Raw genomic sequence first — 25,119 nt, 5'->3', positions numbered from 1 at the left:
GATGCCATGCATAGAATCTCATTAAGTGTCATGCACAGATTCTAGCTACTAATCTTTCAGTTGGGTTTATCACCTTCGCATGTAGGATTCTGCCTAAAGCTACAAAGCTCACACATATGTAGACACCTACTCGAAACAAAGTAAAAATAAGTACATGGGTCAAGTGTCAGACGTATACTTAAACAGAGGAATTTTATTAGCAAACGTATCCATGAATGGAATGCTATGCTAAAGTTAGGCCTGGTGGTGCAAGACTGCAAACCCAGCTACTCAGAGGGGGAGAGGCAGGAGACTGGCACGTTTAAAACCTCCTTAGGCCATCTTCCTGTCTCTAAGTAATCAAAAAAAGGGTTGGGGGATACAGCTATGAATGAGGCACTTGCCTACTGTGAGCAAGGCCCTGTGCTCAATACTCAGTATGAAATAAATTAAGTAAATACCTAAGAGAAAGAAAGGAAGAAAGACTATTGTGCTAAAAATAAAATTAGATGATGATTTTCAATTACTAATGTAGAAAGAATACAAAACATATTTTGAGTGCAGGACAGAACTGCAGGATTTTCATCCTCTGACAATGACTACTCAAGGTCAAGGAACATTCTTTCCTGAGCTATGATGGCTACAATGGCAGAGTCCTCTTTCTGGTTTGGTTCCTCCAGGTGCTACCAGTAATGTAATAGTTAAAGCAAAACAAAACAAAAACCAAACAAAAACAAAGCCCACCAAAATGTATTTCAGAATCATTTGGGAGTAGGCGTCTGGGTGATAAGTTCATGGTGATATAGACCCTCTCTGGTTCCTGAAAAACTACTGTTTAGTATTCCATAAGCTTGTTTTTAAAGGTAGCTTGGTGAGGTCATCTGTGTTTATAAGCCTATAGTGCTCAGTAGATGAAATCGGAACTCCTTCAAAAATTTCCTTGGGCTTTGTGAGACCTCTCTTGCTCCAAGCGAGACTCACCAACCCTTTCTGGTCCTGAAACTCACAGCTTTCCCTTGTAGACACTTCACACTTCAGTGGACTTGTGTGTCTACCTTCATCTCCTTAGCTATTCTCCTGTTTTTGATTTCTGCCTTCCCAGTACTTCTCAGAGCACATTAAGCAACTGGTTGGAAAAGACTGGGCACTGTGTTCACAGACGCCTGTTGGCTCGTGTCTTTTTCTGCCACATTCCACATGCTCCCCTGCAAACTCTATTTTCTGGATGTACAGTTCTCTTTCTTGGTTTCAATCCTCCATTTTCCCCAGTGACATACTTCCTCTCTTTACCTGGAGCACTCTCCTTTTCTCTTATTCCAAATGTCCCCTCCTCGGGGAAGCTTGCCCGTCTTCCTCACGCAGTTACCAGTGTCTTCAAGCTGCATGCAAGTTGCTTGCTTGTTGCCACTAAAGTCCAAGCTTTGTGAAGGTAATGAATAGCTGGTTGGTGTCCATGTTGCTATCTCCCCTCACCTGGGCAGGGCCCTGCACAAACAAGCTGAGTTCACGAACAGGATAGGAAAGTCAAGAAAATCTCAGCCGCTTGAAGACTTAACCCCCGAAGCAGAAGATGAAAGCCCGCCTTCATTAGAATAGCCTGTCTCTACACACTCCTTCCTCTCCTTCTAAGCACACTTCACGTCTCTTCCTGGCTTTCCCCCACCTGCTCTACATGCTTGAGTTCAAACCCAGGGTATCCTACATTTTAGGCAAGTGCTCTCTCACCAAGCCACACGCTTGGCCCTTATGCCTGCTTCCTCTCTCGTCTCTATGTTCCCTTACTCCGAGAAGTAACTAGAATCTATCCCCATCTGTCTACTTTGAACTACTGAGTTGTCTGTAGAAGGACTTCATCAGTATAAATGTAGGTCCGCACATAGCGTTTGTTCTTTTACTTAGGATATGTTTGAACCATGAGCTAGGGAGAAGAATGTTTTCCTCTTGGACCCAAGTCAAGAAATTTAATTACAGAAGAGCAATACACCATAGTACAGCTGAAGGAAAAACCCAAGGCAAAATTGGACTTTGCTGTAACCAGACAAATGATAGTAATCACAGCTAATATTTCTCAAGCATGTTCCCTTGCCAGGCACCATGCTAAGTGCTTTGTACCAATTATCTCATTTAATCCTCGTAATTCTGTGCGGTAAATAATTCTGTAACATCCCACCCGGCTAGCAAGAAGAGGAGGCTTTATTTGCAAACAGACAGGAAAGTTTCAGGGTCCAGCTGTGGAGCACTACTGGAAGCTGCATCTTGCTTCCTGAACTCTTCTGCTTGTAGCCCAGGCATCAAGTGGTAAGTTTGACCTTGAAGGCCTGGCTACTCGGCATTCCACTGATCTCCTCTGTAAAAGGCAGGGGTGTGGGCCATACACACTCACAGGGCATTTTTCCCTAAAGGGTTGTCCTGCTGAGAGCCTATAGTCCATGTAACAAGGTCCAGGACAATTCTCCCTTCAACATCCACATGGGAAAAGGAGGCATAGTGGTACACATGCACACTTCTAATCCCAGCACTTGGAAGGCAGAGGCAGGAGAGTTCCTGTGTATGTGGGGCCAGCCTGGGCTATCCGGTGAAAAACTGTCTCAAAAATAATAATCATTAAAAAGTCATATGAGAGTTGACTAAGAAACATGATGAGTAGTTCTAGCTCCTCCACTGAAACCTGGAATTCTGTTCAGCAAGTCAGTGGATTAATGCGCTAGAATGTGAGTATCCGGGAGTCAGGAATCTCAGGTAAGTGCATCAAGACAGGCTGGCATATTGATTAATAACCAATACAGTCTCATTTTCCAACTGCTGTTTTTATTACTTTCAAAAATGTCACTGCAAAAACAAGACTCGAGCCTCCCAAGTATTTCTCAAAACTGTTAACATGTTTCCTTTCTAATGAAAGGACATCTTCACAGGAATGATTTTGTTTGTGTGTAATGCTGGGCTCTGGATGATGCCAGAGATTCACACCAGAACACAGGCTCTACCATTGAGCTACACCTCCAACGGCACCTTAGTTATCATCAGGGAGACTGCTTTCTAAAAATAAGTCACCACGATTAAGACTCACAAAGAACAGAAATACTTCCCTTCTGTTTTGGATTTCTCTGTATATTTGCTTTTTAATCATTTATAAATGAAATAGTACTTCCTAGTCACTTCCAATATAAAGTTTTAGTGGAAATGGAATAATTTCTCATAGCTTTATGATATACATAATTTCTACTTCATTTAGGTATAAATTTTTCCCTTTCTTCCTACCAGCCAGCCTGTCAAACAAGTAGATCAAGGAGAGTTTTTGAAAAATGTACCAGAAAAATTCTGCTGTTTCTCCTCATCTGTGGCTCCGATTAGCTAAGCTTATTGAGATAGTAAGTACATGGACATGCACACAGCTATAAACACATACACCACAATTTCAAATTCTCTAAGTCATCAGTTCTCAACCTGTGGGTTGCAACCCCTCTGAGGGTCAAAAAAACCTTCTCACAGAAGTTGCTTAAGACCATGAGAAAACACAGGTATTTACATTATGATTCATAGCAGTAGCAAAATCACACTTATGAAGTAGCAGTGGGAATAATTTTATAGTTGAGAGAGGGGTCCCACAACATGAGCAGCTGTATTTAAGGGTCATAGCATTAGGAAGATTGAGATCCATAGCCGACGATGTTGTGGAGGGGAAGAAATAAAAACCATCTAAAATTCAACATGCTGGTGCTCTGAGAAAAAATGTTATCTGCCTTTGTTTTACTCTGTATTTGAAACTCTGTGGCCTTTAGCACTGAAGTGCTACATCAATTTACTCCCTTTTCTGAGAGCAGCTTTGGTACAGAGGGGAGACAGCAAAGATGGGCAGAAGCACAAATCAGCCATGAATGAGTGGTGGATTTATTCTACAGTTTATTATTAGTAGTAGTAGTATTGAAGTGATTGACTTACAATAAGGTCAACAAACCATCTTTAGTGCTGATGCACAAATATTAAGAGCATTAAAAACAATATTGAATGAAAAGATAATTGTCATGGTCAACAAGTGGCTCAGTAAGTAAAGACACTGGACGCCACAACCCCATGACCTCAGTTCAATCCCCGGGACTCATAGTTTGGAAGAAGAGGCCTAAGTTCTGTAGGGTGTCCTCTTCCGCATACATGCATGATGGCGTGTGTAAGTGCACATACATATATACACAAATGAATAAATGTAATTTTAAAAAGTTAATGGCTAAAATGTAGTTTTATATTCTCTTCAACTAGTCAAGAATATTTTTTTTCTTTTAAAATTTACTATATATCAGAGAAAGACATTTGGTTATAGGAAATTTTTTAGATGGCAAAATTACTAAAATGTGCTTCAAATGCTTACAATAAAATTGTCATTTCAAGGGAAGACTTCTTAAACGGGACAGAATTTTTTATGGATATAGCTAAGTGGCCTCTTTTAGGTTGATAAGGAATGAGACAGGCTTAGAGAGGGAGATGCTGCAGAGAGGAGATCCACTATAAACATCTTTCTCTGGCTGGGAGTGTGGCTCTTTAGGAGACTGCTCACCTGGCATGTCTAAGACCTGGGTTCTATCCCCAGCACCTTAAAGAAAAAGCAGAAGAAGGAAGGGAGGGACGGAGGGAGGGGGGGAAGGAGAGAGGGAGGGGGGAGGAAGGGAGGAAGGGGGGAGGGAGGAAGGGAGGGGGGAGGGGAGGGAGGTCTTTATCTGTTGAGCTTTGGGGAAAGTCTGTCCCCTTTAAACCCTGAGCATACATTTTCTTTAAAAAGGCTCGGGTGAAATGCTGAGCAGATTAAAGCACTTGGCGCAGATCCCTGAGACTCACATGGTGGAAGGTAAGAACTAACTCCTGGAAATTATTCTTCTCTGACCTCCATATGGGTGACATAGCTCAAGCATAGACACCACACACACAAACACACACACACACACACACATACACTCTCACACTCACACATACTCATACATACATATATACACACATACACACAACACACACACATATATACATATTCACACGCATACACACACACCACACACATATACACATACACATACACACACACTCTCACACTCACACACACTCATACATACATATTCAAACCTATACACACAACATACACATATTCACACGCATACACACACTACACACATATATACACATATTCACACACACACCACAATCACATATACACATACACACACACACTCTCAATGAATGAAATAAAATTTTCTGATGTTCCTCCCATACATAAAAAGAATGAACCCAACTGTACCACACTCTTAATTCACTCAACAAATGAGAGTACCACACACCTGGTATAGTGGTACAAAATTAGGTAAAAATTAAACACTATGACCTTAGCCCTCCTCATATATGGATCTCTGGCAATTAAATACTTGCATGATGTTAAATGATACAGGAACATTCTTAAAGTTCATACTCCTGAGGGCATTCTGAAATTCGAGGCTATGAAGAAAGCATGTGTCCTAAGTGGAAGGCAGACAGCAGGTTAAAATACATGCCTGCCTTGAATAGCACCCAGCACGTATTACCAGCGATGGAGCTCATAGTTACACACATATGCATACATCTTTGAGTGTAGAAACACCCTTTCCTTATTATAGCAGTGCACAGAGACACTTATTTAAACAAACTCCCACGAATGGGGAGGCAGCCCATTTGGGATACCATTCAGTCAACAGAGTGACTGGCATTTAATAAGTAGCTTGGTTTGAGTCACAGCCTCCATTATACTGTATGGGAAAGGTCTAGTTTGGGGTCCAATTAACCTGCTTGTATGCATTCATCTTGCTGTCTCCAGTTTAGCAGTCAGCATAAGAAACAAACACATGTCAACATGTGTGTCTCAAAAAAACCATCAAACCCAAGAGGAAGAGCTAAGCTCTGTCCTCCCACCTCTGGCACTGTCCCAGTTTGCTCTTGGGCGACTCGCTCCCTCCACACCACACAGCCTCTCTCACATTTTAATCAAAGAAAACTATAATTACGCTAGCAGGACTCTAATTTTGAAAAGACATTAGGCCATCCGCAGTCACTTCATTACGGAGCACTTCCGAGGCCGGCAGAGAACTGGAGTAGAGGGGGAGAGGATTCTAAGTAATATCTGTTCTCCCAAAGGGAACCCTGGAAAGCTGCCTGCTCAAGCAGGTGTACTGGAGCTAAGCGTTGAGCTCAGGGCTGGTCTCTGTTAGATCTGCTGCTTAAAACTTTTCTGCGACCTTCAGTGGCCCCCCTGAATATGCACAGGGAGCTGTTGGGGAATTGCCAGGTGGCTCCTATGAAGGCACCTCCACACAAGCAGAGACTTCTACCTGCTCCAGGGCCAACTGTCCCTGGTCCTTGGCTCTTTCTGCCCGGGGGCTGCTGCCTGCACCTCCCCCACTCTGAGCACTGGGCATCTGTCCAAGAGGGACGAGCTGTAGCACCCAATAAACAAACAAACAAACACCACAGCCATATTTTACTCTAAAGAGACACCACTTCACACAACACAAATGCTCAGTGAGCTGGGTCCCTCAGAGGTCAAGGCCAATGACTTCTTCCAGGGAACCCACCTGAAGGAAGCCCACCGTCTGTAATGTAACCCAGCAAATCTCACAGCAGAGATGGGGCTAGGGACGGGGGTGAGGGGGTGGGGGAAACAGGTGTAACATCTTTTTAAAAAGCTTTTGTTGCTGCTGTGGACAGATCCCGTAAGACCTCATCTTGTCAAATCAAAACCCTACAGTTGATTCTTTGGGCGCTACTGCAAGCCCACTGGCTTCGGGTGACACTCTGCAAAGTGCAGGGCCAGGCTGGCGGGGAAGCGAAGGTCTCCGCAGTTACCCAGGTGGCAGATTTCGCCAGCTCCCGGGACCGTGGACTGGCAGAGCCACCTTCCCGCCACCTCCCCGACGCGCCGGGCACTCACCGTCGCGGCCGTCCTCCCCCCGGCTGCAGTTGCTGCAAATGTGCTTGATCTCCTTGCCCAGTTGACAGTGGATCACAAACGACACGTTGTTATTGTTGTTGGGGGCGGGGTCCTTTGGGGGCTTCATGCTCAGCAAATAAAAAGCTTTCTTTTTGGGCTTCACGGCGGCGCCCGCGCCTGGCACGGCGCCTTGTCTGCAGCGCGGCTTCGCGGCGCGCGTGGGCTCCGCCATCCGCTCCCCGGGCGTCCGGGGCCGGTCGCTGGTCGCAGCCCCGCGCTCTGCCACTCGCGTCCCCCGGCCGCGCCCGCATGCCCCCACGCCACACCAGCGCCACTGCGGGGCGGGGCGGGGCGGGGCGGGATGGCGCGCTCGAGGTCTTGACCTCTTCGAGCCCGGGCAAATCTCGAGACCCCGGGCGGGGTGGAGGTGGGAAGGGCTGCGGAGTGCTGAACCCGCTCCTCTACCAGCGAAGCTCTGGGTCTCCTGGGCTCTGTTTCCCTGGGGCAGCCCCACCCTTCGGTGAATCGCAGCACCCGCAGCTCCCAGCCAGCGGGGGTTTGTGGCCACCTTCACTCTGGAAACTCAGGGCAGGATGCCACAACCACCCGCTTCCAGGACTCCCGCTGCCAAACGCAAGCAAGATGTACTACAGCAGGCGGCTGTCCCAGCCCTAGGGTGGAACTGAGGCCAGAACAAATTATATTCTCGGGCGGGTCCAACCACATCCCAGGACTAGACAACCTGTTACAGCATCCTTGCCTTTGCTTCCAGGGGAATACCTTCCCCGAGATGGAGGAGACTTTACTCCAGGGTCCTTAGTTGCAGTCAAAGGGGGAACTCATTTTCCAGTCTTTCTCAAACAACATGCAACTTAGGGACACTATCTAATTCACTGAATGCTCCTCAGCTGCCATTGCTCTCTGATCGCAGGCCGAGCAAGGCAAGTGATACTGTGAAGACTTCCAGAGACCAGTTCCCGAAAGAAGGCAAAGCAACAGCCTCATTGGTTGAGGTTTTGATTGTTCTGAGTAACTTTAAAAGGTCACTTTGTGGTTAAAACCCACTCATTATTTACAGGATATCCCAAGACTCTTAAAGCACCTTTCAGGGAATCTAGGCTTTGAGAGAAGCTACACTTTATAAACATCTTAAATGCTTATTTATTTAAAACAACAACAACAACAACAACACTCTGGGGCCTGGAGAGTCTGGTTTTGTTGGCTATTGTAGAGCCCCCCTGGGGTGTTAACAAGCTGGGGGGAGGGCAGGGAGCGCATTTTGATGAATTGTAAACAAGAAAAACAGTTATTTACAGCCAGGTGTGCCAAGCTCCAGCCCACTTTCTTTCCACAATGTCCAGTTCCCTCTGTGCCCCAACCTTACCCCCCTTCCCCCTCTATTTGACCCTACCAAAATAATGTCAATCAAAGAATGTACAGTTGGACAGTCACTTCTGGTTGTTACCAAGAACTTTCTGGATGCTAACTTCAAAATGTTCTGGGAAATCGAACCACACCAAGGACAGGTCGCTGTTGTCTCTCCTCTAACCAGACAGGTTTGACAGGAAGGGTTCATTCCCTGGTGAGGGTCAGTACAAGAGGATGGTCAAGTGCTACCTCCTGTTGTTTCTAGGCACACATTCTACCAACCCATCATTTGTCAGCCCAAACGGGCACAGGCAGTTTCACTTTTACCTTATCATCATTGGTAAGTCAGTGTCCACTGCCACCCTCTGCCCTGGAAGGGATGTCAGCCACAGGGTAGGGGGCAGATGTTGGAGAGGTACTCTCTTTAATTAGATCCCTCTTTGTACAAGTGTCCCTCAAGGTCTTTGGTAACATATCTCTTCTCAGCCAAGTCATCAGCCCTAGGTAAATGTCACTGCCTCTCCTCTTCTCAGATTAGGTGTCGCTGGGTCCCTAGCTCATTATACCTTGTATTTGGGAAATGACAAAGATGTATTTGTAATGTTGTTTGGCTGCCTAAAGAGATGAATCTCATTATGTCATGGGCAAACACTTTTTCTAATCCTTAGGCCTTGCCTTCATCCTATGTTTCCTTTTGGCTCTGCCAAGAAGAGAGAAACTGTGTGTCCAGAGCACACTACATCTTTTCTAAACTGTATTTTGAACACCGCCAGCCTTTCCAACTCCACTTTCTGCCCCACAGGTCAGAATAAGAAGACTTGCGTCAACCCAAGCTGGTCTTATTAAAACAACTGGCCTGGAAGCAATCTGTTTATTCACTCCCTGAATACTAAGCCTGACCCAAGGCTGTGGGTCCTGATCTTCATTGGCCAAGTATCATCGTGATTGTAGCATAGCAAACTCAGACATGGCTGCTAGTGAAAGCTCACATATTAAAAGATGTGCCCTGAAGGTGGGGGATGAGGATGGTGGGGGGAGGCGGTCTTTATTCAAGAGAAACGTGCAGGAAGAATTGGCTTGCCTTGGACAGCTACTTGGTTGGTGCTCCCTCTTCCTAGCTGTCCTCCCTGAGCTGGCAGCCTCTAACTGGTGATGCCCAGTGATACCTGTTTGTGATATGAGGCTATTTACATATTAATACATTAAGGGCAATAAAGTTAAGAACCAGTTTCTCAGTTGCACTAGCTACAATTTAAAAGAATAGCAACCACATGTGGCCAGCAGCTGCTATAGTCAACAGGGAGACTGACAGATCACCCCCCCCCCATGTTGTTCTTAGATGTATGGAGATTTATACCTGAGGCTGAAGGACAGAGCTGCCATCTCCTATTAGAACAACAGAAGGTTGGCTAAGATGATCAGAGTCCAACACATGTAGTGCTGGCGGTTGTAGCTGACAGTTTCTGGCACCACTTTACTTCAGCAAGTAGCGGGACTGATGGGAATGTGTTCCCTGTGTTTGCTCTTGACCTTGTTCTGTGCACTGTGTACCTCCTTGCTAAAGCTTGCTTTTGACGTTGGCTGTTAAAACATCCAAACAGATAGCTCGTGGTGCCAAGGGATGCCTTTTACCCGGCCTGTGCTTTTCTTCACCCACAGACAACTCGTGCCTAATGATTAGCCTGTTCAGGCTTAACTCAGTTGTTACTGTTGGTAGATTTCCTCTCTCTTATATCGAGAAAATGGCTATCCTAAAGTATTTTATTAAAAAAAAAATACAGCAGGACTTTCCTTCACCTTTAAAAACAAGGGAGAATGTCTTATATTGAAGGGAAAGGCATTCTGTCACCTCGAATAGGGTTCTACCACACCAGGTCTTGGTGGTATTCCTGAGCTTTTTACCCAGATAATCTAAATAGGAAGGAGCCATGATGATCGATGTCATGTCACTTATTTGAATGACAACCTGCTCCCATCCCATCCTACACTTGACTTAAATTGGTTTGGTGTCCAGAGACTCTACTACTCAAAATGCAATCCCAAAGACCTGCAGATACAAGGAGCCTATTACAACTGCAGATCCTAAGCTCTGCCACCAAATCTGCATTTTAACAAGATCTTCAAGAGACCTGGATACACAGTAAGGCCCCTGTGGGAATCAGTCTGGTGATGCCATTAATTGTCTATGGGAAGAGTGCATATTTTAGCTCAAAAGCAGAAGGGTAGGACTTCTGGTGGCACAGGGCTTAAAGTTTAGTGGGAAAGAGGAGACACTTGGTAAAAGGCCAAACATCGGTAAGAACAACAACACACACTGAATGGAAACATCAGATCTCCAATCAAGAATAGACACAGAGAACAATGTGTTCATTATCTGGGCAAAGACCTTGTGTGGAGGGGACTTCTACAGAGATTTAACGGACAAGGTGGAGCTGTGTTGAGAGAGGCATCCATGGAAGGCTGACACATAGCAATTGGGGCAGAAGGGTGGTAGTGGTGGTTTCAGAGGCACAGTGAGGAGGATGCAAGCTCGCAGAGGAAAGGAGTTGTGCTGGGTTCTGAAGATGAGGAACGACAGCCAGCCATCAGCCAGCATGGCAGTAACTGGAAACTGGGCTTTCTAGAGGAGCACAAAATTATGGTGAGGTCAGAGGCCCTTGACATGCTCCCAATCTAAATGTGAGAAGCTGAGAGTACTCTGTTCCGAACCCCATGGTTTAGGAAGAGGGAGTGGGCAGAGTCAAGGGAAGCGCTTTTGTTATGCTCTTTGTATCTGCTGGTTTTCTTGGTGCTGTGGAGGAATTCCCAGCAAAGGTCAGGGAAGGGAGGGAGGATTTGTTTCCACTCATGGTTGGGATGATATCAGTACATCATGGTGCTAAAAGGCACGGTGGTGGCCATGTTTTGGAGAAGGGAATTGTAATTTGTTACTGTAACTTGCTGGACTATGAACAGACCCTAGATCAGAGGCCAGGCTTACCTATACCCCGCAAGGAGAGCGCTGTGGCAGTATGTAAGCCGACCAGTGAGGCTCTCTGTCTAGAGGGTTCCACAACCTCCTCCCAACCAGTTCCATCAGCTAAGACCATGAAGTCTATGGGGAGGCACATTTGACACCCAAGCCATAACGCTTGAGAAGTTCCTCAACTCTTAACAAAAAAGACACATTAAGGCCAATACCAGGCAGGTATAGAATGACTCAGAGGAGTATACTTTGACAACAAATTGACCATATGTCTATGATGTCATTGCCTGCCTTAAACTCCTGCTGTCTTTTCTACTTCCATATTATCTGTATCTGCTTTCTCCTTCCTAGCCCCAGTGAGTTGAATAGCATCCACATCTGTATCTGAAACATGTGGATGTGATCTTATTCGATCTTTCCAGACATAACCAAAGACCTTGAGATGAGGTGACCATCCTAAATTATGTTGGTGGTCCCAACAGCAAGTATTCTTATCAAAGACGCACAGGAGGTGCTAGAGAGGTGGCTCAGTGGTATGTGCTGATAGAAGACTCAAGTTTGGTTCCCAGCACTCACATCAGGCAGAGCACAACCTCCTGTAACTCCAGATCCAGGGGATCTTACACCCTCTTCTGGCCTCTGTGGGCACTGCACTCAGGTGTATATACTCCCACATAGCCATACACATATATGCTTAATTAAAATAACAGTAAGTCTTTTTTTTTTTTTTTTCGGTTTTTTGAGATAGGGTTTCTCTGTGTAGCCCTGGCTGTCCTGGAACTCACTCTGTAGACCAGGCTGGCCTCGAACTCAGAAATCCGCCTGCCTCTGCCTCCCAAGTGCTGGGATTAAAGGCATGCGCCACCACCGCCTGGTGAAGACACATGGGAGAGTAAGGCAAAAAAGGAAGCCCCATGAAGATGGAACCAAGATGGGAAAGTGGACATGAGAGCTGGAAAAAGACAACATCTTCCAAGGATTCACGGGGATTGTGACTCATCTTAAACTTGGACTTGTAGTCTCCAGAATGTTGACATGATCAAAACCTGATGTTTTTAAGCCACAGCTTTGTCGTCATTGTGACCTAAGCCCAAGACAACCAGTATACTCTTTAAATATTAACAATATGTTATATTAATCACAAAACAAGGAAGTATTTTTCAGATTTGGCCTATTTTTTTTTTTTTTTTTTTTTTTTTTTTTTTAGATTTGGCCTAAATGTGTAGTACAAAATTAAGTGAAGGTTAAAAATTCCAAATTGTTCACAAGTACAGAAGAGTGCTACACTGTTGTTATTGGTGTGTGTGTGTGTGTGTGTGTATGTGTGTATGTGTATATGTGTGTGTGGTGCATGTGTGTAGTGAATATGCATGTGTGTGTATGCATACACATGTGCATATGTGTGCATAATGAGTATGCATGTATGTATATTTGTGGTGTGTGTGTGCGCACATGTGTACATATGCGTGTGTGTGTGTAGTGAATATGTTTGTGTGTGTGTATGTGTTGTGTGTGGGGTGGGGTGTTGCCTGGTGGTGCTTTGTTTGTTTTTTGTTGTTTGTTGTGGCAGGAGATAGAATAGATGTACAGAATGGAATTGAAGTAGCCTGGAGTTAGAAGGCACACAGCTTCCAGGACTTTCCTTTTTTTTCTTTTCTTTTTAGTTTTTCAAGACAGGGTTTCTCTGTGTAGCCCTGGCTGTCCTGGAACTCACTCTGTAGACCAGGCTGGCCTCAAACTCAGAAATCCACCTGCCTCTGCCTTCCAAGTGCTGGGATTAAAGGTGTATACCACCACTGCTCTGCAGGACTTTTCATATTTAGTAGAATGGTTCAGGACTTCTAGTGGATGCCTGACGTTGGCCAGCAATAGCCTGGCCTGTGGTATGTACACTGTTCTCCCTAGCAAACTCATCATGTGATTTTTTTTTCTGTCCTTGTAAGTAGAGACCCTTTCTTTTTCATGTAAAGGAAGTAACTCACAGCTTGTCTTTGGCAGCTACAAATGGCCCACTTCACCATCTTTGTACATCAGGGCCATTATGGAGTATAATAAGGGCTACTTGAACTCAGAAACTATAATACCAGGGCAGTTGAGCTGTTAACTGAAATAACTGCTAAGTGAATTCAGAGTAGCTGGCATGTGGAGCACTGGATGCAGCAGCAAGGGGAAGATTGGCAGGAGAGATGGCTCTGTGTGCAAAGTAACTGTTGCACAAGCACAAGAACCTGAGTTTAGATCTCCATGTGACCACTGGGCATAGTGGCACAAGCCTGTACTCTCAGCAAAGGCAGTCTGCAGGAGGCTCCCAGGGAACTGGTGATAGCACTCTGGCTAAGGCAGTAAGCTTCTGGTTCAATGAAGAGACCCAGTCTATGAAAGGCAAGGTGTAGAGCAGCAGAGAAGGACATCCTAATGTCAGCTTTTGTCCTCCATATGCACACCCCCTCTGGATGCATGGACACATATCACACACACACACACATACACTCATCCGCATGTGCACATACATACACGCAAACATATCACACACACATATCACAACACACATATACATATATGCATACATGTATATACACATACCACACACATACATTCATACATACACACACACTCATATACACATGTGCATACACAACATGTATGTATATATTCACACACATACATACACACATATGAATACACATATACACACATATCACACACACATACAATCACACACACATGCACACACACACACATACCACAAGGGTTCACCTCACTGTTTAGAATGATATGCAGTTGAAAATGTATGAATTATTTTATGGGATTTTTCCATTTAGAATTTCTGAACAGTGGTTGACCATGAGTAACTGATGCCAGGGAAGACAAAGCCACAGACAAGGGGCCATGGCACAGAACATTCATATTCTGTGCATGAAGATGTGATGGGCACTTGCTGTGGGAGGCAGAGTATTGTAGGCAACTGAGAGACATACAAGTAGAAGTCATATCAGCCCCAGAGACTAGTCCTGCTACGTGGACTAGCAGCTATAGCTGGCCAATGTTATAAAAGGTTAACACCTCCTGACTCTTTCTTGTCTAGTTATTAAGGATTTTAATCACTCCTGCAGGTTGAGATTAGAAAGCACCTCACAGAGTGCAAGGTTTTTGTCTCCCAGGGGTAGTGTTTGCCTATGAAGAATCTGTATTCTTCAAATTGAGTTTTGTAGCCTGTGACAACATTCTTTCAGGCTTAAAATCTCTTCATATTATTTCATAATCTAACCCAGCAGGGTTTTGGTGCCGGATCCAGGGAGATATCTGTGGACAATAAGGTTTACAGAAGCAACTTCATCTGTCTGATTTTAGAACTGTAGTTGGGCTTCTTAAAAATACTCTTGAGGCATCTAAGTGGTACAGGCAAGATTGCTTTTGTGGTTTTTTATTTTTTATTTATTTATTTATTTATTTTGACTTTTGTTTGTTTTAGCTAAGGGAATTTCTCCCCCCAAAAAAATGCTAAATAGAAAGCATTTTTTTTTTTATTCCTTCCAGGCTTATTATAATTATGTTCACTAACAGATTGTTCTGTGAAAATTCTCCTGAAAAGAGCAGACAGCGCTATGAAGAGAAGTGATTGAAGACACCGAAACAAGACAGAAAGGGAGCCAGTGGAGGGAGGACCTCTGGAAAAGGATCTGTGGAAGGTTCCGGATTGCAGCGCTGTCTTGGCGAGCTCTGTAGGTCTCACCTCTGTAGGTTCTCACCGTGCTGTCTCCATGTAAGGGGACATGACCTTAAGCCCCTTCTCCTGAGTGCTTGAATTACCAGCCTGGGATGTCTCTGTGATGGGTCAGGAAGGACTCCTTATCTTTCTGAATTAGCCCAAGTGGCAAGAGGATTGTCCTAGCACAGTCTGGGTCCAGTAGAAGACTCTTACTGCTAGTAGCCGTGTTGTTAGAGAGAGTGCCATTTTAGTGACTGGCAGAAAAAAAGGTCAGGTCTGGTGGGAAACTCAGCAAGGTCTTCCAGGAGCAGACATCTCCAAAGTCGGTGTTGCTAACAACCATGAAAGGCTTCCCTCCCAAGTTAAAAATCAGACATTAGATGTTGCTGCTCACATCTGGGATAAATAGAGGCCAGATTAGGCCGAAGTTAAGAATTGTCAAGTATTAACACATGGGCCTTGTTATTCTAAAACTCTTTTACATTATGTTCCAAATTATTAATTCTATTTTAAATTGGATCTATATACCCTTATGCTTTATATATAATATATGTAACCTTGTGTTCTTTTTAGATCCAGGCTTCTTTGGGGACAGGCTTAGGTTACTTATAGCTATTTAACTCAGAAATGGTATTAGGTGTTTCATATTACAATAAAAAAATGAATGAGAAAGTCCACCAACAGAGAAATGACAACATATGTTGAAAGATGTTAAAAATAAGTTTGAGGCGAACAAGTTCACATAAGACTTCTCCTTCTCTCCATACAATCATATATCATATATGTGTATTTATACATTCATATGTATTCATATATATGTATGCATAATCTCTTTTATTCAAGATATCTTGCTATCTATAGCCCAGGCTGACCTTCAATTCACAGTCCTGCCAGCCTTAGCTGTCAAAGTGCTGGTATTTTTAGGTATATGTCACCATGCCTGGTCTTACAAAACATTGTTATATGAACAAAGTTAAAGCTCAGGGAACTGACCATACACTATGACCTATTTTATATATATATTTTATAAAATATATATTATATATATTTATATATTATATATATTTAATATATTTATATATATATTTTATACTATATATATATATATATATATATATATATATATATATAAAGCAGATATTATAGATGTTCATGTTCTCCAATTATTTCTGAATTCTCAGGTGTATGGTGGCGCTGCAACTAAAAGACCCTGTGAGCAGGCACGGCTGGGTGTGCAGTCGGGACATGCGCACAACGAACTGAAGACTAAGATGGAAGTCTCGGCTTCCGGTTGTGCTCCGGAGTGAGTCAGTGATGAGTTGCAGTAGCTAGAAACTCAAATGTTCCCAAAAGGCTTGCTGCAGGATTGCCTCCAGGCTTGCTGCAGGACTGCCTCCCAGCTCATGACCCTACTGGGAGGTGGAGGAACTTTTAAGACTTAGTGGGAGGGAGTTGGGTCATTTGAATTTGCCCTTGAAAGGGAGCCTGGCTCTCTCTCTCTCTTCTTTGCTTCCCAGCAGCCACGAGGTGAGCAGCCTCTTCACCCCAAATGCTCTTGCCATGCGTCCTGCACCATTAGAATCCAATGTGAGTTGCCAGGATGACCAAGTGGTCTAAGACATCGTCAGGTCACAGTTTCCCCTGGAGGCATGGGTTCCAATCCCACTTCTGACAAATTAGTCTTTGGGCTGGAGAGATGGCTCAGCGGTTAAGAGCACTGGCTGCTCTTCCAGAGGTCCTGAGTTCAATTCCCAGTAACTACATGGTGGCTCACAACCATCTGTAATGGAATCTGATGCCCTCTTCTAGTGTGTCTGAAGACAGTGACAATGTACTCATGCATAAAATAAATGAATAATAATAAAAAAAAAATTTAAAAAGAAGAATCCAATGTGAATCAGCCAACAGACTGTGGATTGAAATATTTGAAACCCTGAACCTAAATAAGCATTTTTTTCTCCCCTCTCCTTAAGTTAAGTAAGTCCAATTTTTGTTCCAGTGATACAAGGCTGACTAAAATATGAACTGTGCCTGTGGTCTGTAAGAAGAGAAGCATTCTTGTGCTGTAGCAGTTTACTGAAGCATTGGTGGTTTTCACTGCAGGGGAATCTGCTGTCAAGAGGAAGACAGCAGTGAGAAATCTCTGGGCATGGCTATCGCCTTTTTAATCATTACAGCAACACTGCTTGAAGATGGGACTATAATTTTCCTTTTACACCCCAGGAAACAGAAAATCAATGAGAATCAATACACCTCCAAGTTTCTCCAAATTAGCATTTTCACCCAAGTAGAAATTTGAACCAAAATATGTTTAACAGTGAAGCACATATGTCCTCCCCCAAACCTCCCACTGACATCCAGGGAGAGAGCCGATTGGTGGTTTTGCATCAGAGGACCCTCGCACTATTTTAAGAAAGAAGCATATGGCATCATAAAACACACAACCAGGAAAGGTTATCAGACTGCAGGCACAGGACACAGAAACCTTGGCTGTCACGCAGGGCAGAGCTGCTGGTGGTAAAGGGGACAGGAGTAAAAATAGGAAGTGCAGTTATCTGTCTTCTGCCCTTTCAGTCTGTAAAACAGACCCCAGCTGGATACTCCCTGGGGGGTCTTTTCAGGGCTGGTGTTGTTTCTTTGGGTGTGTTGAATCCCTCCAGGCTGTTTCATGTTTGATTAGCTAATGATAACTGACCTTCCGGACAGAGTCACAGTTGCTTCTACAGAGCAAGTGTGGGACTGAGCTAATAGGCAATGCTGCACTGGCCAGAAACAGAGTGACTTCTGTAACGGTGATAATGTTCATTACACACAAAATGGAGCTGGGGGGCGGAGTGGGGAAGCTAGGTCGAGCCAAGGGGAAACTTTCAATGTTATCTCAGGTGCGGACTGACGCATGTGACTCCCACCAACACAATGGTCTAATTCTCTAAGGAAGGCATTACAATGCTCTAAGACTTGTCAAGATGATCAAAAGACTATCTCTGTTTCTAACAAGCTAGGTTGTATCCTTTTTCCAACGCTTCGGGATCCTGGGATCCAGGGAACTTCCAAATAATTCTGTGCAGCAGAGAAGCCAGGCCAAAGAGAAAGGATGCCTAATTTTACTTGTCATATTTCAGTAGAGAGTTTCCTTCATCAGGCATACTATAAACACACTATTATAAGAATACTTTTGTAGCCATTTTTCATATAAAAGAAATGTGATAATGAGAAAGTCAATGAATGAAAAAGCTAAATGATCTCTAAAGAGATTATAGTACATCATACTATTGGAATTTAAGAGAGCAATATGTATATATGTAAAAGCAATATATATATACATATATATCTGTATGTATGTACATATACATACAAAGAAGATATGGAGGAAAAGAGGGAGGGAAAGAAGGAGAACTGTGAAATAGTCTTTAGGGTCACAGTGATACAGTGATGTGCTTAAGGGAATAAGAGAGGCCATTATGATGGGGGTAGGGAGATGAGGGATTTGGCAAGCTTCTAATGCATTTGAGAAGCTCCTGGGCTTTTTATTAACAAAAATATTGAATATATTTGCTTATAACATATATTTAATAATAAAAACATATCCAATACAGTTTAACTAGATTTTATATAATAATCACACTATAAAGATACACAGCTAATTTATAGTGTGGTGACTGAAACTACTTAGAGGAACTTCCACAAAACTGTAACTCTGTGAAGTTCTTTCCTTGACTCCCTTTATATCTGCTCCCTTTCTTGCCTGGTTTCAAAATTGGCAATATGTTGGGAGACTGGGAGCACTCAGGAAGACAGCTATTCCTTCCCACCAAATCTCTCAATTTCTCTTAATAGCAAAGGAACCCGAGATTTAACCTTATATCTAAGTCCTCATCTGAACTCTGTCCTAACAATAAAACACTCCTATTTTGCTTGCTGGAAAGAAAGGGGAGTTGGAGGTGGGGCTGACCCTGGCTAAGGAAAGCTCACCCTCCCCCCCGTGCTGCAGAGAAGGGCGGATACCAATCAAACATGGCACCCTCAGTTCCTGAGTCCACATCAGTACCAGGGCATCAGGGTCTGCTAATTTTTATTAAATGGCATACATTAAGTCAACTGTGGGTTGTTTAGAGTATTTTAAACACTTTGGGGACCTTTACACACCATTAAATTCATTTAGAATGAACTCTTCAGGCAGGCTTTGGCAACAACAAGCCTGGTGCCCAATAGCTGTGAAGAGGTCAGTTCAGGACCTTTGGGAAATTCCACCCCTCCCCTCCTGGAAGAGAGAGTTCAAGAAGCATGTAGGCACCCCTTCCCTCCAGAAGGGAGAGGCTCTTTACATTCCCCAGAAAGACCAAAAGGAGGGGCAATCATTGGCCACCCCCAGATAAGGGAAGCCCTGGCTACCTCATTCCCTAAGGACCAATCAGTTTAAAAGTCACACTGTCTTCCCAATCATATTGTGCCTAGTTGCTGATGCTCTATTCTGCCTCTGGAAACTGTATAAAAACTCACAGAGCAGGCCACCTCTCCTTCAGGTGCAGCCATTCCCAGCTCTGCCTTGTTCACTGAGGCAGAGGTGTGTCACAGTCTTACAGCTTCACAGCATCAGACCATAGCTGATGCTGCTTTTGGCTTATGTGTCTTTTCCAGCAAAGGCAGGCTCTGTGCCTCACATTGCTTTTAAATCAAGAGGGGAATAACAGGAGGCATGGATCGACATAGGGAATGCTGTGTGCTTACAGTTTTCCTTGAGTTTTATTAGAAGTCTTCATGATGGGAACTACGGATCTCTCCTTGTGGAAAAGCAATAGAGCTATTTTAACTGAGAATAAATATTTGTAACTGCTAATGCACATGAAGAGTGGAATTGGCTCTACTTTGTTGTAGCACATGGTGGTGCTTTGCCAGGCTATGCAATAAATTTAATGGATGAGCATCTGATGCAGCATTTTTGTGTTTATCTGGAACATTGTACTGTTTGGAAAAAAAAAAGATGAGTATTGAGCTGTAATGTTTTCTAAAAGATATGAGTTCAAACTTCATACAGGAGAAAAAAGATGGTTGACCCAGGCAGGAAAAGGCCCATTCCCCACAGAGGTATAATTCAATATTAATTGTAAATACCAGCGAGTAGGGCCAGGAGGGACCCACTTCTCCTAGGTATTGGGCAGAATTAAAGCACTGTTAAAACACTGTTGGGTTCTGCTAAAATTGCAGTGTTAATGATATTGTTAATAAGTTCTTTATGCTTATATTGTAAGCATTATATTTGAAGTTTATGTTCCTGTAAATAAGCACACACATTCAGTATTGTGCAATTCGACTTCCTAATTAGCAGCAAAGGACTATCAATCAAATAGCCAACTGAATCAGCCTCATGTCCCCGAACCACCTCTATAAATTCTCCTTATGCTTGGGATTTGGGGCAACGAAGTGAAAGATATCAAAGGGTGTCCTGACTCTTGAAAGTGCTGCCCCTTGCCAGTGCAGTGTGAAGAAAGCCACAAAACTGCATGAACCATTTCCTTCTGGCCAGAGGGGGCGCACTTCCCGAATGCAAAGACTCCACTGTGACTCAGGGCAAGGCTGTAATGGACCCAAAACACAAGCTTTGTGCTTGTGCTAGAGGCAAGGGTGTGACTGGCCATTCAAATGGCTGTGATTTGTCCAAATGCCTATTCTGTTTAAGCAGGCTGCTTGAGATCCCCCAGCCAGTTCCTGGAAATACATCTCTGTGCTCACTCCGCTAGTCAGTGAAGATTTTTCTAGCGTGGTCTTTCCCTGCCTCCTTTCAGAAATTCAGGCTTACAAGGGCCCGTGGTATCCAAGAGGCCTTCAGAGACGGTTCTCAAGGCTGCCTGAGTTACCGAGGGTCAGGCTCCCAAACTGCCCTCTTTCCAACAGTCGCTGGTTCCCTAGCCTGAGCCCTAACAAATAATGCTTGACTGCAGGAGAGAGAGTGGCCAGCAGAAGCCTCTACCCTTCCCATTAGCAGCGCCCACAGGCCTGAATCAACCAAGAGGAGCAGTGCTACTAATCCATTAGGGATCCCAGCCACTCCTCTGGATCCTGCCCCTGGTGGAAAAGGATGCCTGTCTTTGAATGATGCTGGTTCTTAAATGGACTTCCTAGATGTACCCAAATGCTGTACTGTCAGCGCCTGTGAACACAACTGAGGGAGCAGCTGAGCATCTCCATCCAGTACATGCAGGGAAGACAGGAATAGATGCGGAGGTGACTAGAGAGTGGAGAGCTGATACAGTGTTGCAAGCAAACAGTGAGGAGAGCCCACAGGTTTGATTAGCTAGAATAACTCCAGGCAGCTGTCTTTAGGGGCAAGGTCTCAAATGGCCGGCTGGAAGTTGAAACACTGGCTCTGTCGACGAGACAAGAGTCCCAGTACTGGAAGCTTGCATTGGACATTGGGGTTGTTACGGAAAAGGATACTGATACCTAAGGCAGGTACAGGGATTTTAGAGGCTGACACTCCCGCTCTGTTCACCTCCCTACTGTCACTGCTCACTGCTGTTAAATACTGAGGGAAGCAAGCCTTTGAAAAAGCTTCTTACCTACACACTATTTCTATCCAGCTGGAGCTAGTGAACCCCACGCCAGCTGATTGGTGATACCAGCAGATGTTTGACTACCTACTTGGCTGATAATTGAGTCATCTTCATCTTCAAAGGGAGATGGGCTTGAGTCAGGATTGATACATCTATCCTTAACTATTCACACTCGGCCACCCATCACTGTCATCCGGACTAAAATATGGGGTTAGCTTTACAAATTAGGGAAATTCTTGTCAGATATTCTAATCTACCCACAGATGTATTGTGGAATGGAGAAAGAGAAATACAGAGGTTTCAGCCCCATAATGGAAGAAGAGCAGAGCAGAAACAAAGGAGTCCTCCCCCAAAGTGGGAGACACCAACTGCTGGGTTTCAATTGTTTTAGTCATTGCTCTGATTGAACCCAAGGATGCTGGGAGGTGTTCTATTACTGATGGACACCTCCAGCCTGGACTTCACTTTTTAAGCCAGCTCCTGTTGAATCACACATAAAGAGAATTTCTTTTTATGGGGGAAATTACTTCAGAACATTACAGAGAAGTCTTAAGAAAGACTTGATTATGCTCATCAGCGGCTGCAGGTGGTGGTGGGAAAGAAATTATTCAAATGGTTTGGAATGTAGAGTGTGAAGACATAGAGGATGAAATTCAACAGCCCAGTCCCCAGCCATCATTTTACAACCAAGTGCAGATTGTCCTCTGCAGTCACTCCCCACACACACAGTCATGCAGCATGAGCCCCCTGCATGGTTCATGAGTCCCGTTTTTTGTCTTCTGCATACAATACAATACCTAGGTTATTCATTCCTCCGTTCTGCCCCACTTACATTGAAAAAGTCTCCAAGACAGTGAAGGAATGAGATGTTACTCTCATTCTTCAGGAAAGTGAATTGCGGAGATATCTTTTATTGTTAATGTCTGTAATTAAAAATCCATCAACGCTGCTTCTAACGTAGTAAACACCTGCATGTAAGCATCCCACTATGACACTTGTGAGTTTTTCTTTCAAGGAACAACTGCCCCTTGACACACCCCCAGAGAATCCTTCATGAACCTTCCCGAAGAGTCCATTCTTCTGGAAAGCCAACCCAAGTGAAGTCAGATTGCAAAGACGAAACCCTTCAGAAGAGTTGCCCTCAAAATACCAAGTATATGCTTTGGTTAATGAGAAGACAGACCAGGCAAGTACCAATCAGGGTGACCTTTCTGAAAGCAGTCCTTTTACTCAAATAGATTAAGTTGCAAGCATTAAAAGTGTGTCTGCAGAAAGAAAGAAACCTCTGGAGTCGATGATGTTTGAAGATAGAAATGACTCTAAGTCAACTGGAGCATCCTAAGATACTGAACCATGATCTACAGCTGACAGAAGATCAATCTACCACGGCCTCTGCACTCCAGATGTTTCATGGTTACCTAGCCACCCCTCTCTGGGTGGGGCTTCAACATGCACATGCCATCTCCTTATCTTTCTTAGGAACCTGTTTGTCTTCTACAAGACAGCAGCAAGTCAGCCATTTTGGAAGACCCCCGTGCCACTCTGGAACTGGCTGCTGTGGGCCAACATTAACACTTTGGAATAGAAGGCAGTGAGGGCAACCCTGCCCACAGGCTTTAAGTGAATATAGCCCACATTATTTGTTTCAGCACTTTAAGAAGAAAAGAACAGAAAAACAAATTCCAGACTTAAGCCAAAGACTACCAATCGTTCCTTTCCCCCTCATTTCCAAACGGTGCCTAGTCTCTGAAGCTGACGTTTGTGTGGCTCATCTGTACTTTGCTATCCTGTACCATGTATTTATTATGCATTTCAAATTTTGACTTTGACTTTTTATTTGTGGGTTTTAAATGCACCATGAGTGGTACTACTTTTTTTTTTTTTTTGAGACAGGGTCTGATGTAGTCCAAGCCAGTCTTGAACTTGCTAGGTAGTTGCAGATGACTTTTAAGCTCCAGATCCGATCAGCCTGCATCTCCTGAGTGCTGGGATGACAGGTGTGAGCCACCACTCCTCATTTTCTTTCATGCTGGAGATTGAACTTAAGGCATCATGAACGGTAGGCAAGCTGAGCTATGACTCCAGGCCAGAGGGATTGCATTTTTACACCAAGCAATAGTCTGCATTTAATTCAACACCGTCAATTGATTATTGCATGTTGAGTCATATAACCCCAGTTCACCTTTCCCACGGTGCTAGCATTCAATCTATGACTGAACCATCCCTTGTCTTACAACAGCGATACTGGGTTATTTGGATGGCTTCCAGATCTGTGGCAATTACAGACGGTTCCCCCGTAAGCATGTAGATGAGCCCTCTCCTGTGCTTCTGTGCCTTCGCTGCTCCTCGGAATGGAAGGACGACTGCAGCAGCTGGGTTGCAGGCTATGCGCAGCTCTAAAAGTCACTTAGCAATTACCAGTCAACAACAGCAAATGGAGTTTGCTTCTGTCTCTTCCTTATTTCAGATCTATCAATATTTTAATTGGCTTTGGTGCTAGGGATTTAATTGCCCAGTCCTGGTTACCTGGTAGGTAGCCAGAATGTTACATATAACTTCCCCATATTTCGGGGTTTCTCTTTTTCTCACTGACTTACACAGACTCCTTTTACTTCTAATAATTTTTATGAGCTTTATGTGCTGACATGTTTCATTTGTGTTTTTGTTGCATTTCTTCTCCATTAACCACTTGTTTTCTAAACTCTGCAGGTCTTAACTTCTGCGTCGCCGGGCTTTTGATTATCTCTTGGCTCAACCTCATGGATCCTTCTAATAGTAATTCCTTCATATGTACCATATGGCTCAACCTCATGGATCCTTCCAATAGTAATTCCTTCATATAGACCATATACAATGCATACCAATTCAAATACACTTTTGCATTCAAGCACTATGTGTAAATCCAATATGTTTCAAAAATCCTAAAAACTTTTGTTAAGTTCCAAATTCTGACCACAATTACATTTTGAATTATTTTTCCTACACGAATTTCTTAGGTATTTAATTCCACACATGATTCCAGCAATGTTTTATAATTGACTTATTGCACTTTAGAGATCTGTTTTGTATGGTATTAATGGTTTAGAATTTATTGACTACTGTGATCTGGATTATAATTAATCTTTAAATAGTGCATAAATTAAAATAACACATAGTCTTTGAATGAATAAGTACTTTAAACCAAACGTGTTAGCTGAGTCATTGAAATTGTCATTATGTTTACTGAAGTTGAACCAACCTATCAGTTACTGAGAAAGTGTTTTTAAATAAAATCTCCACTTACACTTTTGTATAAACATTTTTTTCCTTGTGATTTTGATCATTTCTTTGTCCCATTTTAACAATATTTTATTAGTCTTTTATATTTCTGTATGAGATACTTTATCATTAAGATTAATGATAACCATTAAGTATTAACTATTTAGCATTAAGTATTAATTGTTTTCATTAAGGAACAATTTTCATTATCTTTAATGGTGCCATTATCTTTAAAGTCGCTTGACTTGATAGTAACATTGGTTCACCATTGCTCTCTGGCTAATCCTTACCTTTGAACTATTGGCACATCATTTTCCCATTGATGAAACAGGAAAGTTTAGTTTATCTACAA

General features: G+C 43.6%; 1 protein-coding gene across 7 annotated transcripts in view; it reads right to left on the bottom strand.

Annotated features, from left to right (window-relative positions):
- The window catches only part of Phactr1 (phosphatase and actin regulator 1), a 469,538-nt gene that overhangs the window by 221,813 nt on the left and 222,606 nt on the right, over nt 1-25,119 (bottom strand). Inside the window, exon 1 of one of the 7 annotated variants that reach the window (XM_031358162.1) lies at nt 6,917-7,307. The exons of the other annotated variants lie outside the window; for them this stretch is intronic. Within the exon in view, the coding sequence (XP_031214022.1) occupies nt 6,917-7,148 (232 nt within the window). The 5' untranslated portion in view covers nt 7,149-7,307. Of the gene's footprint in view, nt 1-6,916; nt 7,308-25,119 lie in introns of those variants that run through there. 7 annotated transcript variants of the gene reach the window in all.

This window comes from Mastomys coucha, unplaced genomic scaffold (genome assembly GCF_008632895.1).
Source record: "Mastomys coucha isolate ucsf_1 unplaced genomic scaffold, UCSF_Mcou_1 pScaffold7, whole genome shotgun sequence".
Lineage (NCBI taxonomy): Eukaryota > Metazoa > Chordata > Mammalia > Rodentia > Muridae > Mastomys > Mastomys coucha.
Note: the sequence above shows the minus strand (reverse complement) of the source record. Positions and strands in the feature narration are given on the sequence as shown.